A 19,757-nucleotide genomic window follows, 5' to 3' on the forward strand; every position below is an offset into this window, starting at 1 on the left:
GTATTTATCTGAATTTATTTTTCGATAAAAGAAAAGGATATAAGGTGATAAGGTTATGACCTCAATTCCATAGAGAAGAAAACATTACTTTGTTATTCTAGTTAGCTTTTCAACGTTGCATATGTATCTTAAGAAACCTGCATATACTACTATCGTACGGTCGTGTGAAAGCCCATGGGCCAGATCCATCATTTAGCCCATAACAAAAGAGCTGTTGGAACTTTGAGTAATATCAACGGTGTATCAACGGTGGCAATGACGTAAATATGTGGAAATCTAAGGTCAACATTCAAGACGTAACGCTCACGCGTCGTTCATGTGCGCGTCCGTCGTTGCAGCTTCCTTTTCGCCGGCCTCGCATCGCCCGCGCTCCCGCAGGAAAATTACAAATTAAAATATTATTATATTTATCCACCACCAAATTATTTTCTTATAAACAATATAAATAATAACTTCTCAAAAAAATTTGTCACCAACCCACCTTCTTTGAACCGACTGGTGCCTGGACCGGCCCCACCGGTTTGGTCCTCGACCACTCTTTGGCCATGATAATATTTTTTTGCTTGCAAACCACTCAAAAGATGTATATTTATTTATTCTTTAAATGTAAAAACGGACCAACAAGTAAATAGGTTTTCAATTATGGCGTTAATATTAACTATATGAGTATTAAAATGCTTTTTTTTTGGCAAAGAATGCTAGCTTCCGTTACCAAACAGTACCTTTGTTACTTTCAATTTTAGTTAAGTTTATGGCATCCAGACTTTTTTTTTTCTTTTATTATTTTTTGATTCATTGATTATTAGTTGGCATGTGGAAATTCAAACCTATAATTAAATTGCAGCAACTTATCAAATAAACCCACTCTAATAACTCTGTTGAGAATACAACCCCCGTCAAAACTACTCCTAAAGTGACGGATGGTTTGAACCCTAAATAACACTGTTTTAATTTGCAAACTAATCATCCGTACTCTCGCGAATGGTATAAAACCACTCTATGTTCTGATAAATTTGTACTCTTCGTCGGTCAAACTTAGGCGCGCATAAAAAAAATGAAGAAAAAAAAAGGATTTCCCACTTCTATAAAAAGAGAAACTGCCCAGGGCGTTACACGTAAAAAACCAAAGAAAGTCGTATCATTCCAACCGAAAAAAAGAAGAGGAGGGAAAATAAATAAATAAATAAAAATTAAAAATAAAATACGCCATTAGCTTCAGTTAAGTATCCAACCAAAAATAAACAAAAAACAAAAATCCCTCCTCAGATCTCCGTTACCTTCACCCTCTTCCCTCCCCTCTCTCGATCCTCATCCTTCCCCTCCCCCCAAAAAAGGAAGGAAGGAAAAAAAAAAAAATCCCCAAATCCCGAAAACCCTAACCCTAACCCTAATGAGCACCAAGCTCGATCCAGTCCCGCCATGAACGGCCGACCTTCTTCACCGTGGGCCTGGTCACTCCTGGTACTCCTCCAACATCGGCGTCCTCCCCTCAACAAGTACCTCCTCTCTAATTATGGCTTCAAGTACCCAATTTTCCTCACGATGTGGCCACATGACCGCCTGCTCCCTCCTCAGCTAGTCGGCCATCGCCTGGCTCAAGATCGTCCCGAGCAGACCATCAGTCTAGGCTCCAGTTCCTCAAGATCGCTGCTTTGAGCCTCGTCTTCTGCGGATCTGTGGTCAGCGGGAACATCTCGCTAGTACCTGCGTCGCCTTCAACCAGGCGGTGGGGGCCACCACGCCCTTCTTCACCGCCGTGTTCGCGTGCCTGATGACGGTGAAGAGGGAGGCCTGGCTGACTTACCTCGCTCTCGTGCCGGTGGTCGCCGGGGTCATCATCGCGAGCGGGGTGAGCGGTTACTTTCTCGCTTAAAATTCATGTCAATAGTTGGCTGAAAGCTTAATGTAGATTTTGCTGAAATTGGGTGGCGGCTTAGCTCATTGCAAATGAGCGTCGCGCATGTGGTCGGTTGAAGTTTCAAAATTTGTTTTTTTTCTCCCCAAAGATACCTATTGAAATAGATAAACGAATGTTCTTTTTGATAGCAACGCGAGAAGCATCTTATGTAGACAGTGAAAATAGAATTTGGAGCCTTCTTTTAAATCTTATTTTCAGGTGCGGTCGAAAGTGAAAATAGAATTTGGAGCCTTCTTTTAAATCTTATTTTCAGGTGCGGTCGAAAGTTTTTTCGACTGGCGTAATAGGATGTAGGTTAATCATCTTAAATTAATCAAACAATTCTCGGCAATTAAATCCCTGTGCTGGCGTGCCGGTGAATTCTGTTGCTGTTGAAGGCAGTTCAATTGGTTCGTAGAATGTCTAACGACTTGATTGTTTTTCTCGTATAATTTATTTATATATGCATTTTGCTCATGCCAGTGGTAGATTGAGGCACATTCATGTATTGGTGGCATGTGGAGGGGAAAAAAATGTAAAGATAAGACATGCTTTTCATTTCATCATAATTTGGAATTTTACAATGGCTTTACTAGACAAGGTTCTTTAGGTTTGCAATGCGATCTACGTTAACTAATTCACAACTGAAGGTGATTTTAGGTTCTTTTACATGATGTGATTGCAATTCTTGCGACTAATTATGTTTCTCTAGACCTCTTACATAAGGCCTACATTACACACACATCCTAGAGACTAAAGTTATACACAAATATGCTACACCCTTGGGCTTGTTTTAATACATCAAACACCTAGAATTTACTATATCACGAAAATAGTAGACCCAAATACTCTCCTCTTAATTTAGATGAAATAGAAACTAGAAAGAGGGAAAGTAGAAGAGAAGGTGTTGATGCCATGATGTTAGTGAGACGGAGAAGAGGGTGGCATTTGCTTAGAGCCAGAGCTCAATAATAATAGGATAAAAAACGTAAAAAGAGGAAATGATGTGTTGTATGAGAGAAACTGTATGCTTCTTAATGTAAAAAATAAAATATAATGAAAAGCCCAACATAAAAGACCAAAATTAACTTGCTGTAACTAGAAAACTTCCCCTGCACGTACTTCTCTCAAGCATCTTTTTAGTCTATCATGGAAGGAAAGGACTTCAATGCTTTATGCTCTCCAAGTAACTTCACATCTGTCAGGCTAGGTGCTAAGTGAATACGCATCAAACACAGCTACAGGCTAAGTTGTTGTAAAATCTGCTTTGTACTTTCTGTGGAGTTTGCATTCCAATTTGACCCAACCTTAGTCGATGAGGCTTTTGTTGTTTATTTTATTGTTTAAAAAATGTACATAAGAATATCTCGTTTTTCTCCCCCGAAGAAATACCCAATTCAGAACAAATAGGAACCAGTCAATGAGCAAAGTTTTATGTGTCTATGTTATTTAACATGTTTTTAGATTTATGTAGGTACATGATTGTCAATCTTGTAGGGATGAATTTTCGTTTTTAGAGATTTACATGGGTGATTGTTTATAGAGATGGAGTGCTAATTGTGAATTATTCACCATGTTTTCCTTCAATTTTTGCAGGGAGAGCCAAGCTTCCACTTGTTTGGATTTATTATGTGCGTTGGTGCAACTGCTGCAAGGGCACTTAAATCAGTTTTACAAGGAATTTTACTCTCCTCTGAGGGGTAATGAATATAGACTTCTTTTCACGTGCCGTACACATGACATGACATACTATCTTCGATTGATTTGAATTTGAACTAGATATTAATTTTCACTGCACCTTTACTCCTCTTGATTACTCTTTTTCAACATAGAATTCATTAGTTACTTCAAAGCTGGAACAGGCTTTCTATTAACTATCTGTATTTACTTTTGTCATGTTGCTTCTTTTCAGGGAAAAGCTTAATTCCATGAACCTCCTTCTGTACATGGCACCAATTGCAGTAGTTCTTCTACTTCCTGCAACAATCATAATGGAGGACAATGTGGTCGGTATCACGATAGCTCTTGCTAGAGAAGATGTCAAAATTATTTGGTATTTGCTATTTAATTCTTCTCTAGCATATTTTGTGAACCTGACCAATTTCTTGGTCACCAAACACACCAGCGCATTGACTCTGCAGGTATAGTTCACTATTTCCTCTTTTTCTATTATAACCTCGTAAAATCTGATTACCCTGTAAGGAGTCCTGTACAATTTTATTTTGTTTGTTATTTTTCCCGTCAACTTAGATTTGCCCCTTTCTTCCTTATATAAGCACTAGCTACTTTATTTCACTAGACCAGAGCAGTATAATTTGTGTTCTTTTTGTGTCTATTTTGCTGTTCATATTTATCAAAATATTTCCTGGAAACACTTGGTTATCTGTCTCTTAATGTATCACATGTTTTGGCAATTTGAAGCACTTTGCAGCACATTCTAATAACCTATCAAGTCATCAGACAAGACGATATAATCTTAATGTATCAGATGTTTTCGCAAAGGCATTTTCTGTGATAGGTTGTCTTTTTCTGGGCTTGATGTTGCTACGGAGTGGAGAAATAGGAAGCAAGTGAAGCCTACTTTGTTAAATAAGTTAGTTAATTAAGGTACTAGTCAGTATTAACCCAAAACGTGGTACCAAACTCCTATTTAAATAGTCAGTTTAGTAAAAGAAAAAGTAATGTCACAATACGCTACCTCTCCTCTAACGGGAAGGATGTATAGACCTATACCTTAAACCAATGTTTTAAATGTCGGATGTCGGGTTCATGTTGGATGGTTGAAATCCATGTCGGATAGCGGAAATCGAGGATATATCGGGGGACATGGACTAAATATCGGATTGTCATATCGGGTGGTACGCATATGTATAATATCATGTCCTAGATGTAATCTAAACATTCCTAAATTTAATATAAGCATACTTTATAAATTCTAGAGGCGGCGCCGACGATGAGTGGATTCCGACGTCGCAGGGAGGTAGTACTGGGACTTTTCTTCTTCTTCTTCGTCTGCTCAGGGTCCTTCGGATAAGTCACCGACCACCCTCTTCCCTTTATCCCGACGACGGGATACCCTACTGCCCTCGGGTTCGGTTGTGGTTCGGATTTTTGGGCGTAACGGGAGATGAGCGACGGGGGCCGAGATGAATGTGGGGGAATGACGTCGTCGTTAACAAAAGGAGTGATGGGTTACCAAGTCCGCTGTAGCCTTAATTTTTCTCTTTTCTTTCTATCGGGTTCATAAGAAACCCTTAAACATGAGAACGGGTCAAACGAGTTTGGGTTTTTATCACTAAACCCAAACCCGATAACAAAAAATAGATCTAAAAAAAGGGTCATATCGGCTGATTTTTCAAAGCTGAAAAATCGGCTGATATGCCGGATATGACCTCGATATTTTCGATTTGGCCCTGAAAACCGACATACGAGTTGAAAACGCTCATGTTGTGTCGCTCAAGCCTTCAAACCGACATGTTGGCATGTCGGCCGACATTTAAAACCTTGCTTAAACATATAGGTGATCTATCTAATTAATTAGTTAGAAAGCTTAATTTGATCCTATGGTGGAACTAGGGGGTTTAATGAAATTTATTTGCGTAGAAAATTTTGAGAAGAACCTGTGTTAATCTGTTACTCCCATGGTGTAGTGTCCCATAGTGCTTACATTTAATTTGATGAAAATGTACCTTGAATGTGTTTTTTTTGTAGTTTTAGGTGACCCACTTCAAAAATTGGGGCCTCCCCTCCTTTCCTCCCTCAATTAGTGCTAAATGTACTAAACTTTCAATACTGAACTACTAATTTGGAGAACTAATTTATTGACCTTTTAATTTTATAGTTTTTTCTTTTTAACACTTTCTGCCGCATCTCTTTATTCTTCTTCTCCTTCTATCCTTGCTATCTGTAATTACTAATTTCATGGATAGTGTGAAAATTTTCCTAGTGAAAGTTGGTCCCTTATTTTTTAAAATTGTATGTAAGAGAAATATCAGATTGTTTTATTTCAGAACCAATATACTTCAGGAAGCTCAGAACCAACTTCTAAACAAATATCTGAACCGCTTATTCTCAGACCTAATGCCAATGAAATTTTACCATACAAGCGAACAAGTTTTTATATATTTGTCTTTCTGTTCAGTTGAAACAAGGACTCTTTTCATTTGATTAATATCATATAATCATGTTTTCTGAATATAAGTTTCATACAATGATGTCATAATGACTAGTATGTCTTCCTCTCTTAGAGCATCTGAGCTACTGGAAATGACGTCTCCCTTTTTGTTTCAGGTTCTTGGCAATGCCAAAGGAGCAGTGGCTGTGGTTATCTCAATTTTAATATTTAAAAACCCTGTGTCGGTGACCGGGATGCTTGGTTATGCCATTACAGTTATTGGTGTAATTCTTTACAGCGAAGCTAAGAAGCGCAGCAAGTGAGCTATTCAAGGAAACACAGAAGCAGATCATATTTCAATTTCTCAGGAGGGGGTGACAGCAAATTCTCCGAGCTTAAATTTCGTCACATGATTTCTGCCAATACTGCAACATGTTGCACCCCAATTCTTTTGCCGGCAACCTTCACTGGTTTCTTGTGCTTGTATCAACACTAAACTGGTTAGTAAGTTGGGGTAAAGATTTTTAATAAGATATATATATATATATTCCTTTTTTCTCCCAGAGGGTTTTGGTGACGCATTCACATTGCTGTATTCATCTTACTTGATGAAGTAGAGAGAGTCTATGATTCTTTGTAAGAGAGTTAAATTCCACTCAATAGATCTTGTTTTAATCTTCTATATGTTACTTTACAAATGATACTTCTCATATTTTGTACTTCTCATGAAAACTATTGTCAATGTGACGATAATTCCAGAAATTAATGTGTATGCTTATAAATTTCTTTGTTTGAGGGGCAACGAAAAAGACCTATTTCAGTGTTTTTGTATTAATAAGCAATCGGTAAATGGCGTAGCACAAAGTTCCCAGTTTTTCATCATTCTTCTTGCAAGTTTATTTGATGGAGTAATGAGAGTCTTGGGAAGTGAGCTCTTTGCCACACTAAGATTGCAAAGAAAAATTCCCCAATGACCCAAAATGTGAGACCAACATGGGGGACAGATGAGGTGTCCCCCTCCTATTGCATAATGAGCTGGTCATCATTAATGATGGCCAACTCATTATGCAATAGGAGGGGGACACCTCACATGACCCCCCTCTTGGTCCCATATTTTGCATCATTGTAGCAAAACTCGATTGCAAGTATGCAAAACTTTGAATGATGTCTGCATCAAATTTGCATGAACGTTTTTAGTGGATCAATGTTGAACATGCTTTCAATAAGATTAATGTACTCCCAAAGCAAGTAAACATCCAGAATCCACACCGCCACGCAAAAAATTTCAACTACACAGGATCCTAGATTTCAATGCAACAAAATTTCAGCTATATATCCCATTTATGATCCAAATAAGTACAGAATGCTCTTAGATCACACTCGCCAGAACTCAAGAAGAACGGCCCTCACAATAATTTACACTTGTCATGGAAAACACCCCTCAAACAACTGGAGTAAAAAATTTGCGGTCACCACGAAAAAATAAAATAAAATGAAGGACTACAGTTGTTCTCTTTCAAGTTCTCTTGATTTGTCAGGCAAGCCAAGTACAAATTACTCGATAGCATGATTGATACAAAATAAAATAAAATAAAAATAAAATAAACAAAATACAAGAGAGTTTCAGAGTATGATCAGTACACAAGATATAGCTAGTATTGATGCATGTCTAACGTTCTCGTCTCCATTTAACACAACAGAGTGGATTTTATTCAAGAATTCATATGAGCAGCATCTAGCTACAAACGACCTTTCTTTGTAGGCACTATTTTGTATTACATGCCGTATCAGGGCTCGATACCCCAAGAATGTTAACCCCGGCTTTTTACTGTAAGTACGTAAGGGGGTGTTTGTTTCAAATCCTATAATTTTAGGGTATGGATTTCACCATGAGATTTGAAATCCATAGGTGTTTTGTTATGGGTTGGGATTTCTAAAATGTTGTTTGTTTCATTAATGTTTTGGGATTTGGAATACTACAATTTGTAATATTTTATTTGTTTCAAGCTCAAATTGTAGCATTACCAAATACCAAAACTTTGTAATATGATGAATATGCAATCTTGGTGAGGTTTACCTCCCACAAAAAGACAAAATTGTGATTTGTCAAATCCTCTCCAATTGAGAGGTAAACATACCCATTTATAGGATTTGTTAAAATCCTCTCCAATTGAGAGGATTTGACAAATTCTAAAAATTTGACAATTTTTGCACTTTTGGGATTCAATATTCTAAAAATTTTCTTAAAGCAAACAACATATATGGAATCCCAAAATACCAAAAAACTCACTTTTTGATCCTAAAATTTGTAATCCATACCAAATGCCAAAATTTTTGGTGAAACAAACACCCCTAAAACAATTCAATCCACTGCTGCAATCCATCTTCTGTTTCTTTTGAGTGACGCGATCACTGAATTTTGTAAATAGCTCTAATTCCCGCCTACAAGATCGCTAGAAATAGAGAGAGAAGACATCTTCTTGCCCATGATATCCAAAGCTGGCAGTTTCTGACATTCAATTGGCGAACGCGTTAAGCAATTCATTTCATGTGCAGGAATCAGATTTTCCTTCTCAACCCTTACGGAAGCAGAATCAAATGTTCCTGATTGCTCGAGCTTTTCCTCTTTATCTAGCTGGTATGCTGCTTGTGTTCCTTTATGAACCATGCTTTGACTCTCTTCAATGGAAATGGGAGATGAATCTTTGCGTGCTGCAGGTCTTATAGAGGGAGTCTTACTGGACTTTGGTCTGTTTGTGCCAACTGCATCAGCGCTGGTTCCACTGTTTCCCTTCAGTAAGCTGCTTCTTAGGCCAATCTGTGAAATTTTGTTGGAATTGCGCACTAGAGATTTCTCCTGAAAAGCATAAGGTACATTATAGTCTGTGAGCCATTTTGTGCATTGGTACGTGCAAGCATGTGTGCATGAGTGTAAGAGACATGAAAAAGGGTAAATTGGATGTAACCCCCTCATCTATTCCTTCAGCAGCACTAATCACCCCTCAACCAATATAGTAGCAATTTATCATCCTGGATTGATATTTTTAGAAGAATTAATTTCAAATAATCCCAACTTTATCTCATGGAAATGAGGGGTGATGAGTGCTAAATAAGTTAAGGGGTTATCTTAGTGCTATTTAAGGCATAGGTGTGGGGGTATCTGCTATTTACTCTAAAATAATCGGTTTAATGTACTCAACATAACTAACCGCATCAAAATACCCAATTTTGGGGCTTGGCATCCGGAGTCCTGATGGTTTAGAACCTCTCAATCCTGTGTTGTTATTGATGGAGCTTCTAGGGTGATCCTTATTTGATGACTCAGATAATACACGAGTACCTGCAGGTACATTAGCAATAGGACGGGCATGTAAAAGATTCACAGAACTCTCTTTTCTGATGCGTGGCTGATGTGTTGCAACTCTTAAGGAAGGGGATGAAGAAGTTGAACTGGCAAAGCTCTCCACCGAGCTACTGGGCTTAATAGTGGACGTTGATGAAGTTGCCTCTGAGATAATGCTGTCCATTGAACTGCTGGGAGATGCTCCCGAAGAGAATTTGAAAGTAGAACTTGCACGTGATTTGGAGTGGCTTATGTTTTGCTGCTTTGATCCGGACAGAGGCTGCTCACTGTTCTTTGAAGCATTTCTTTTCCTTCTTCGTTCCAAGGGAGAATTATCTTTTAAATGAGATAAACTGTTAAGTGGACTACTATTTGATAAACAAGAAGACGTTGAGCGCAACATTGTGCCTAGGTGAGAAGAAGCATTAGGTTTCATCGATGAAACTGGCCTAGAGGTCATTCTGGTTGAAACTTCATTACCCTTATTAAAAGTTACTATTCCCTGTCGATTAGCACCATTGCCTGGAGTCAAACCAGAAAATTGCAGAAACAGAACTTAAGATGCGTGTCATAAAAGAAATACTCAAAGGAGAATCTGCATGTCATTTAATTATATAGGAAATCTATACCAGACAAAGTTCTGGTGTTATCTTTCATCTGTGTGCTGCCAGAAGAACCCTTATTGCTTGGTACAATGGATTTAGGCACAACCTGAGGTGGCTTCAATAATAATTTTGATACGCCAGTTTCCTTAGCAGCCTACAATCAATAATTAAGCATGAGTAGATAGGAAATCCAAGCAGATGAGTCCCTAAAGACAAAGTGAGGACATGAACCCAATAACTTAGTCGTGTAAGATGCATGTGTACGCATGAAATAAGGGAACAACTCATCCAAAGGTAGCATGACTTCTGTAAGGATCAACTAGGTGCAATGGGAATGTGCCTATGTTATTTAAAACCGTCAAAATGATCTACTGTTGCAGTGAAATGAATGGGTGTGTGTGTGGGGGGTTGGGGGGGGGGGGTGGGGGTAGGGGGTGGGGGGTTGTAGGAGCTTTCTCTGTCCAATCCCCCCAGAAAACTGTGGCGAACCATCAAAATGGATGATTCACACAAGTAACCATATGCTTTCGTTGCCTTAAAAAGTATGGGAATGAGATATTTGTATGATAGAGGCCGAAGATCAAGATGGTCAGTATGGATAATCCATTTGGATGGCCCATTATAGCTCTCCCTCCTTCCCATGTTTCTATCTTTCTAAACAGCATATGCATCAATGACGAGCCGAATTGAAAATAACATGTGTACCTCTTTCGCACCAAGGACAGCTTCCTTTGAATTACATTCAAGTCGCTGCCCGCTGATCCCATCTCTTTTCAAAGTAACAGGACGTTTCATCTGAATATACAAAAGAATTAAGTAAACCACACACATCTGAGAAAATATAAAGATATCAATCATGTGAAGAGGATACCTTTGTTTGAAAAGCAACTTCAACCTTCTTCCTTGCTGCGAAGGCAAATATAATATTTAGCAAAATCTGGGTCAAACAGATACGGAAGGAAAGCTGGAAAACATGACACCCTATAGTAAAACTTCCACAGGCAGGAGAAGTCAGCTAATAGCAGTCTGCATGTAATCCTTAAAAAAGTGAAAGCATAACAATACTTACAGCAAATGCGGGGTGTATCTGACTTCCCACTTGGACAGTTATTGTGCTTGCTGAGTGACTGTTGGATGGAAGCTCGCACATTCTCAAACAAGTCTCCTTCAAGATTTTCCAATTTGTAGCTTTCACCGTCCAAGGTAGAGGTTGACTCTGTTGATAACCGCAAGTCTTCTTGAATTCCGGGTAACGAACACAATTCAATCTTCCTGAATGTGCTATTCACAATAGCCAACTCTTCAGTGTTGAGGACACCTGCACGAAGAATTAAGAGGTAAAATCAATAAATTGTTTAACCAGTCACATACATAAGGAAAAGTTTTGCATTAAGAGATGTGCACCTTCACTGGTAAATGCACTATCCCAGGCTAAACTTTTCCGCAAATTAACCTTCCCAGACTTTGCTCGCTTTTGCTCTGGGGATTCTGACTTCTCAGGGACATGCCCCCATTGCTTGCTCATTTTCACTGGATTCCCCTCTTCACGAGCATCAACAGACTCTAACACAAAGCAGTTATCCCCATCATTATTTTCTACAAGGCCTAATAGAGGGTAAAGTGTCAAGCCAGCGCTAAAGACAAGCAAGTTCATCATGGTTCTACTTAAAGATTAGTGAGTTCCATACTTAAGAAAGAAACTTTGTAATCTGACAAAGGAATGTATGACTTAACGAAAGCCCAAAAGGGTTCCATACTTAAGAAAGAAACTTTGTAATCTGACAAAGGAATGTATGACTTAACGAAAGCCCAAAAGGGTAGAAACTAGGATAAAGTGTCAAGCCAGCGCTAAAGACAAGCAAGTTCATCATGGTTCTACTTAAAGATTAGTGAGTTCCATACTTAAGAAAGAAACTTTGTAATCTGACAAAGGAATGTATGACTTAACGAAAGCCCAAAAGGCTAGAAACTTTACGTTCCGATTCACACGTCATTTTGTTTCTTGTTAGGATAGAAAAGGGATTTTATCACCACACAATGTAATTCGAAGTTCAGTGTTTGATTTTCAGAATGCTTAAAGTTAGAATAGTAAAGGGATGGAAAAGGGATTATCACAACAAAATATAATCCTGCGAGAGTTTGTGAAAGTGTAGATCATGTCTTGCAAACAAGATGATGCATCACGTCTCAGTAGCTCCCTGAGACTCGAGGAATAGTCAACCTTTTCAAACGCATTTGGCATATAGATGGGTATATATAATAAGTAACTCATGACCAATGAATGGGTAGTACTACAAACTTAATGCAGCCCTCCTCAGAAACAGAATCATCCAGTTACCAACTCAAAATCCTAAAGTCATAAGCCTAATTTACAAGGAAAACAACATTCAACTATAGCTAATTTGTCCGAAAAAAGAAACTACTTTATGCAACATTCGAGAGCTTGCCCTTGAGAAAAGTTTTGAGCTCTACAAACTATAGAAAGCAGATTTATAAGAGCTTTGCTAACGAAATCGTTATCGTTACGAGATTCAAATCAAAATGCTTCATTTACGATCAAGAAGCTCAACGGTTAGTGTAACTCTATTCCAAAATAAAAAATATTCATACAAAAGGCCTGCATCTTTGAAAGGGGAAAATAAAATTCCCAAATCAAACCGAGAGCTAGAACCTGAAGATCTCAGATCGAGAACTTGATCGCATTAAACAAGAAAAGGAATCTAGAAAGGTCATAACCTGAAGATCTCAGATCCCGGTGGCGATCAGAAGACGATGAGATGAGGAGATCGTCCTCTGACGAGACGTCGATCAGAGATAAATTCTCCATTAATTTTCACTGCTTCTCAAATTTCTCTCTGTTGAAACCCTAGGTTCGGAGAATTTTGAAATTTTTATGAATTTTTTTGGGGGTGAAAATGAAGAGAGGAGGAGTTGAAGAAGGGAAAGGAACGTTAAGAGGCTCGGAGAAAACGAGCAAGGGCGAGAATTTGAAATATTATTAATTAAATTCCTTAAAATTGTGTTTATAAATACAAATGGGTTGTTTAAGGGGTAAATTTCACTAAACACCCCTCAAGCTTGGCCATTTCTCAGATAACCCTTTATAACTTTCAAAATGTCGGAGGACCCCGTGAAATTTTGTCAGGGAAGAAAGCCCCAAGCTAAATAAAGGTGCTGTTTCTTATTGTCATTTAACTCAAGAGGGATTTTGCGAAGCCACCTCAAGCGGAGACGTTTTGGACATAACCCCCTTAACATTCAAAATGTTAGAGGATCCAATTTAAGTTTTTGTCGGAAAAGCCTTCAAATTAACACCATTAGGTTTCTTTGGAAAACCTTTAAAGTTGAAGGGTGTTTTCCCCAGAACTTCCCAGAACTTAAGGGAGACAATTCGAAGATTAAGGAAGCTTACCTAAGAGGGAGAGGAGTAGGGTACTCTGTTTATTGATCCTAGTAGGGAGAGGAGTAGGGTACTCTGTTTATTGATCCTAGTATGCATCTCGTGTAAAGCATGACCCTCTATTTTTAAAAAATTTAAGCACTGTATTTTAAAATTGCATTCCTCCAAGTTTTAATACATTTGATTTAATTATTGTATGAAAAAATTAGAAATCATATCTATTCCTCTATACTTAAAGAAGGATCCAAGTTTTAATACATTTAATTTGATTCACTATTTACGATACAGTAAATACTGTAGCATGAGTAGTAACCTCTAGGGGTGTGCAACGGTCGGTTCGGTTCGGTTTTTACCAAAATTTGAACAACCGAACCGAACCGTCTATAATTCAAAATCGAACCAAACTGTTGCAAGTCGGTTCGGTGCGGTTCGGTTCGATTTGTTCGGTTCTAACATTATCAAACTTCTTATCAAACAACAAACTGTGTTAAAGAAAAAAAATATCAACGAAGTAGGATATTATGAAGCATTAAATACTAATATAATGTCATTGTTTTCAACCCATAATGATTCAGAAAATGAGTTTAGAGTTTGAGTTTGACTCTTTGGGGACGGGTCGGGTAGGGTTTAAGATCAGAATGGGTAGTATTGCACTATATTCGGTCGGTTCGGGTTAAAAAGTTTTCAAACCGACTCGAATCACCCTACTCATAAAACCGATTTTTTCGGGTCGGTTCGGGTCGGTTTTTTCGGTTTGGACCGAACCATGCTCAGCCCTAGTAACCTCAAGTGTGGAGGAGCAGATTTGATTTATTGTTTATATTATAGTAAATTACTATGGTATGAACAGTAACATCAAGCGCAGAGGATTCACTATAGTATGAACAATAATTCGTTGGATTCTCCTTTAATTATAGAGTAGTAGATACACACTCTAATATCTTATTTGTTTTGTTATGTTATGCTTGTTTGTCTTTATGAATAAGACAGAGTTTCTTCATCAAATTGTGGAAAACTATAAGTATCGGAAATTTGTGAGAATACAAGTTTTATCACAAAGAAGGTGGAGGGATAGTTTACCAAGCACAAATAGTGCATATAGCCTAGGGACACGGCAGTAATATCGTCAATATCTCTAGGTCTCTGGTTCGATACCGTCTATTTAAGTTGGAGTGTGGGAATAGAAGATGAGACCCACACATCCCGATCTACTTGGTAAAGGGTGGGGATCAAACTCGGGCTTTGGTGTGGGGATCCTCATGCTGAATAATTTGAAATTCTCGATGATCTTTTTCTACAAAAAATTCTCAACGTTTTTTAGGAAAAAAATGCTTCCAGCCCCCAAAAACAAAGGAAACATGCTTCCCACCCTCAAGACTTTGTCAATGGGTGTTTTACCCCTAAAAATAAAGATTCTGTTCTTTGAGCTCCCAAAACACAAAACCCAAGAGATTAAAATATGTGAAGACCATAATACCCTTCTCTCTCTCTTTCTTTTTTATTAAAATATGATGAGGATTATTTTATTATTTTTGTTTTCTCTCTCTCTTTATCATGATGTACTGAGATGATAGTTGAAATGATTGATGATGATTATTTTATTATTTTTATTTTTTATTATTTTCGTTGTTTGTATTGGGAGATTGTTAAAGTTACAGTTTAATTGTTAATGTTACGAGTTAATTGTTAATGTTACGGGTCAATTGTTAAGGTTATGAATCCTCTCTCTCTCTCTCTCTCCCTTCTCTCTCTCTCTCTATCATGATGTTACTTTGATGATATTGAAATGATTGAAGAGGATTCTTATTTTATTATTTTTGTTTTTTATTCTTTTCGTATTTTTAGAATATTCGTTGTTAAGGATAATGGTTGGTTGTAAAGGTTATTCATTGTTTGTTAAGGTTACGGGTTGGTTGTTAAGGTTACGAGTTTGTTGTTAAGGTTATGTATTTGTTGTGTAGGTTACAGATTTGTTGTTAAGGTTATGGGTTTAATTGTTAAGGTTACGGGTTTAATTGTTAATGTTACGTGTTTAATTGTTAAGGTTACCGGTTTAATTGTTAAAGTTACGGTTTAATTGTTAATGTTACGGGTTTAATTGTTAATGTTACGAGAGAGAGAGAGAGAGAGAGAGAGAGAGAGAGAGAGAGAGAGAGGATCCATAACCTTAATAATTGACCCGTAACCTTAACAATTAAACCCGTAACCTTAATAATTAAACCCATAACCTTAACAATTAAACCCGTAACCTTAACAATTGACCCGTAACCTTAATAATTAAACTCGTAACCTTAACAATTGACCCATAACCTTAACAATTAAACCCGTAACCTTAATAATTAAATTTGTAACCTTAACAATTGACCCGTAACCTTAATAATTAAACCCGTAACCTTAACAATTAAATCGTAACCTTAACAATTAAACTTGTAACCTTAACAATTAAACCTGTAACCTTAATAATTAAATCCATAACCTTAACAATTAAACCGTAACCTTAACAATTAAACCGTAACCTTAATAATTAAACCCGTAACCTTAATAATTAAACCCGTAACCATAACAATTAAACCCGTAACCGTAACAATTAAACCCGTAACCTTAACAATTAAACCGTAACCTTAACAATTAAACCGTAACCTTAACAATTAAACCGTAACCGTAACAATTAAACCCGTAACCTTAACAATTAAACACGTAACCTTAACAATTAAACACGTAACCTTAACAATTAAACTCGTTACGAGTTTAATTGTTAAGGTTACGTGTTTAATTGTTAAGGTTACGGGTTTAATTGTTAAGGTTACGGGTTTAATTATTAAGATTATAGGTTTAATTGCTAAGGTTACGAGTCAATTGTTAAGGTTATGGATCCCTTCTCTCTCTCTCTCTCTCTCTCGTAACCTTAACAATTAAACCCGTAACCTTAACAATTAAACCGTAACTTTAATAATTAAACCGGTAACCTTAACAATTAAACACGTAACCTTAACAATTAAACCCGTAACCTTAACAATTAAACTCGTAACCTTAATAATAAATCCGTAACCTACACAACAAACTCATAACCTTAACAATAAACACGTAACCTTAACAACCAACCCGTAACCTTAACAAATAATGCATAACCTTTACAACCAACCATTATCCTTAACAACAAATATTCTAAAAATACGAAAAGAATAAAAAACAAAAATAATAAAATAATAATCACCTTCAATCATTTCAATATTATCAAAGTAACATCATGAGAGAGAGAGAGAAGGGGGGAGAGAGAGAGAGAGAGAGAGAGAGAGAGAGAGGATTCATAACCTTAACAATTGACCCGTAACATTAGCAATTAACTCGTAACCTTAACAATTAACTCGTAACTTTAACAATCTCCCAATACAAACAACGAAAATAATAAAATAATCCTTATCAATCATTTCAACTATCATCTCAGTACATCATGATAAAGAGAGAGAGGAAATAAAAATAATAAAATAATCCTCATCATATTTTTAATAAAAGAAGAAAGAGAGAGAGAAGGGTATTATGGTCTTCACATATTTTAATCTCTTGGGTTTTGTGTTTTGGGGGCAGAGAAGGGTATTATGGTCTTCACATATTTTAATCTCTTGGGTTTTGTGTTTTGGGGGCTCAGAGAACAGAATTCTTCACATATTTTAATCTCTTGGGTTTTGTGTTTTGGGGGCTCAGAGAACAGAATCTTTATTTTTGGGGCTAAAACACCCATTGACAAAGTCTTGAGGGTGAGAAGCACGTTTCCTTAGCTTTTGGGGGCTGGAAGCAATTTTCCCTAAATTGTATTATGTTTCTAATCTATTTGCAGGGGCGGAGGGACGGGGTAAAGGGGGTCATGTGACCCCCGATCTCACCTCCTAATTGCTATAGCGTAGTGATTTGCACCTTGGTTATAACTAAAATTTTCATGTAAGCCATATTGTAGGGACCACATATTTCCAATTTTTAAAATTCTTTGCAAAGTTACGGAGAATATATGTATAAGTGAGGACCACATGTTAAATCTCTACTCTGATTTGAATTGTTTTTTATCATTTATATCAAAAGATTTACGGCTAAGTCTAAGACTATGTTGTGCCTTTGTTGTGTGGGGAAAAAAAATATTAAGAGTTCTGAAGGGGAGAAATAACAGAGGTAAAAAATAAAAAAAATTAGAGTTTCCATTAGAGAATATTTGTAGGTCAACACATAGTGATTATCGTAAGTTCTATTTTCATCTATTTATTTAACTTTTAGATTCTAAAATAGAGAAAAGAAATATATCTACCATATATTCATAATTTTTTTGTTTGATGATAATACTAAATTCTCTTTATAATTTCTTCAATAAATTCAAATTTAGTCTAGATTATTTTGAGTAAATATTGTAATAATAGTCTAGATTAATTTGAGTAAATAGTATAATAAATGTCATTTATATTTTGTCAGAGGCATGAATTACTTGATAAGAAAACCAAAACTAAATAAAAAAATTAGGATTTTCGAATTTGAGATATGTCCTTTCTTTCAAAAATTCTTTATATTATCGAAAGTGATTATTGATATAATAGTCTTATATTTTTCTGATATAAGAAATAGAAGTGTTCCCTCAAGCTCGAATTTCTTGCTACGCCACTGTCTATTTGTATAATTGTATTAGGGACACATCAGAAAATATCAACCTTTCAATTAAATTATTAAGGCCCCGTTTGGCAAAGGATTAATGAAGATGGGTTAAAGAGAAGGATTAATGTACTTAGCCCATTTGATAATCCGAAGGACTAAATTATTAACCCGTTAAATAAGTTTTATTTTAGCCCTTATGATCAGTTTTAGTGTTTGGGAATAACAATGATTTTAACTATTTTCTTTATAATTAGAAGGGCTAACTCTTATTCCATCTAAATAGGAGTATTAGTAAACCCCTCATTTTGAGGGGTAACCCTCCATAATTTGCCAAACATAAAAAATATAGAAGGGTTAAGTTAACCCCTCTAGAGGGGTTAAAAGGAGTTAACCCCTTAAAATGAGGGGTTTACTAATACTCCTATTTAGATGGAATAAGAGTTAGCCCTTCTAATTATAAAGAAAATAGTCAAAATCATTGTTATTTCCAAATACTAAAACTGATCATAAGGGCTAACATAAAAATTATTTAACGTGTTAATAATTTAGTCCTTCGGATTATCAAATAGGCTAAATACATTAATCATTCGCTTTAAACCCTCTTCATTAACCCTTTACCAAACGGGGCCTAAGGGAATAAAGTGAAAGCCCGAGTACTTCTTTATAAATCAGCTCATTTTCCCAGTCCTATTCGCTACTCAACGGAAAGTTGGGCCTTCTCGGCTTCGGCTTAGCCCATCTTAACTAGATTCTAAATTCGTAGCGTTGGCCCAATAATTTTGTTCACTAGGCTGTACTTTGGTGAATTATATATATTTTATGTGAAGGCGTTATCTATGCAAATTCCTTTGCGTTGTCTGAGAATATACATCATAATTACAAACAACACAAAAGAACAAAATTGATTATGATAAACGCGTAGGTCTCCCGTTTTCTGATATCATTTTCTATATTGTTTTTTCCCACCATAATGACCATTAAGTATGGTTGGTGTGGGAAAAAAAAAGGATCCGTTCATGTCGATTATAAAATTGCAACTAATTTTACCGTAAGATTAGTAAATTTGAGGGTAATTAAATTTGATGATCTTGAGATCTTACCTTAGCTTTTTGGGTCTTTCAAATATATTTCTCAGTCTTATATGTTCTCCTCGTATACATATGTACTCGATCTATATTTGTATTTGATTTCGGTTGATATGCATACGAGTTTTTTATATTGAGACACATATATATTTATATCTGTATCCATGATTGATGAAAGGATACGGATACAACAAGCATCATACCCGATCCATTTGCGGTTCCCCTACCCTCGTCGTCCCACAAGTCACCGCTACCTTATTAATTAAGCTGAAAATTTCTTCAGTGTTCTTTAATTACTTGCGAGTCATAATTAATCTCAATCATAGTTTTGTCAACGGACTCTTAATAATTAATCAATATCCCCTTCTTCCTTCCTGGTCTATAGCCTCTATGCATTATAGAAAATTAAGCAGAATCCCGGCATTGGCGGTGTGATGAATATATATCATCATCAACTTAACATCATCACTCTGTAGTGGTTTTAATCAGCGAATTAGGCAGCCTATGTAAAACCCTGAACTAAGCTTGCTCCCCATTTTTTAAACCCCTTGATATTAATTTAAGTCAAGGGAATAAAGTATAACTGGCTAATTAAGTTGATGACTATATAGGGTCTCCTTTAACCTTAATTTTAGGAGTGCTATAACCTAATAATTAACCTGAAATTTCCTTGGTGTTTGT

General features: G+C 36.5%; 1 protein-coding gene and 1 pseudogene across 2 annotated transcripts; one reads left to right on the forward strand and one right to left on the reverse strand.

Annotated features, from left to right (window-relative positions):
• LOC109846659 lies at window positions 1,424-6,543 on the forward strand (annotated as a pseudogene).
• On the reverse strand, window positions 8,230-12,932 carry LOC109849867 (uncharacterized protein DDB_G0271670-like). 2 transcript variants are annotated; one of them, XM_020419750.1, is made up of 8 exons: window positions 12,696-12,932; window positions 11,364-11,522; window positions 11,029-11,277; window positions 10,831-10,865; window positions 10,665-10,754; window positions 9,984-10,113; window positions 9,221-9,876; window positions 8,230-8,868 (listed from the first exon to the last, which is right to left on the reverse strand). In XM_020419750.1, exons 1-8 carry the CDS (start codon window positions 12,784-12,786, stop codon window positions 8,443-8,445), a joined length of 1,836 nt encoding a protein of 611 aa, XP_020275339.1. In that variant the 5' UTR covers window positions 12,787-12,932; the 3' UTR covers window positions 8,230-8,442. The 2 variants fall into 2 exon arrangements, with proteins under 2 accessions (XP_020275339.1, XP_020275338.1); XM_020419749.1 differs by having other exon boundaries at window positions 11,364-11,564.

This window comes from Asparagus officinalis, chromosome 7, assembly GCF_001876935.1.
Source record: "Asparagus officinalis chromosome 7, Aspof.V1, whole genome shotgun sequence".
Taxonomy (NCBI): Eukaryota; Viridiplantae; Streptophyta; class Magnoliopsida; order Asparagales; family Asparagaceae; genus Asparagus; species Asparagus officinalis.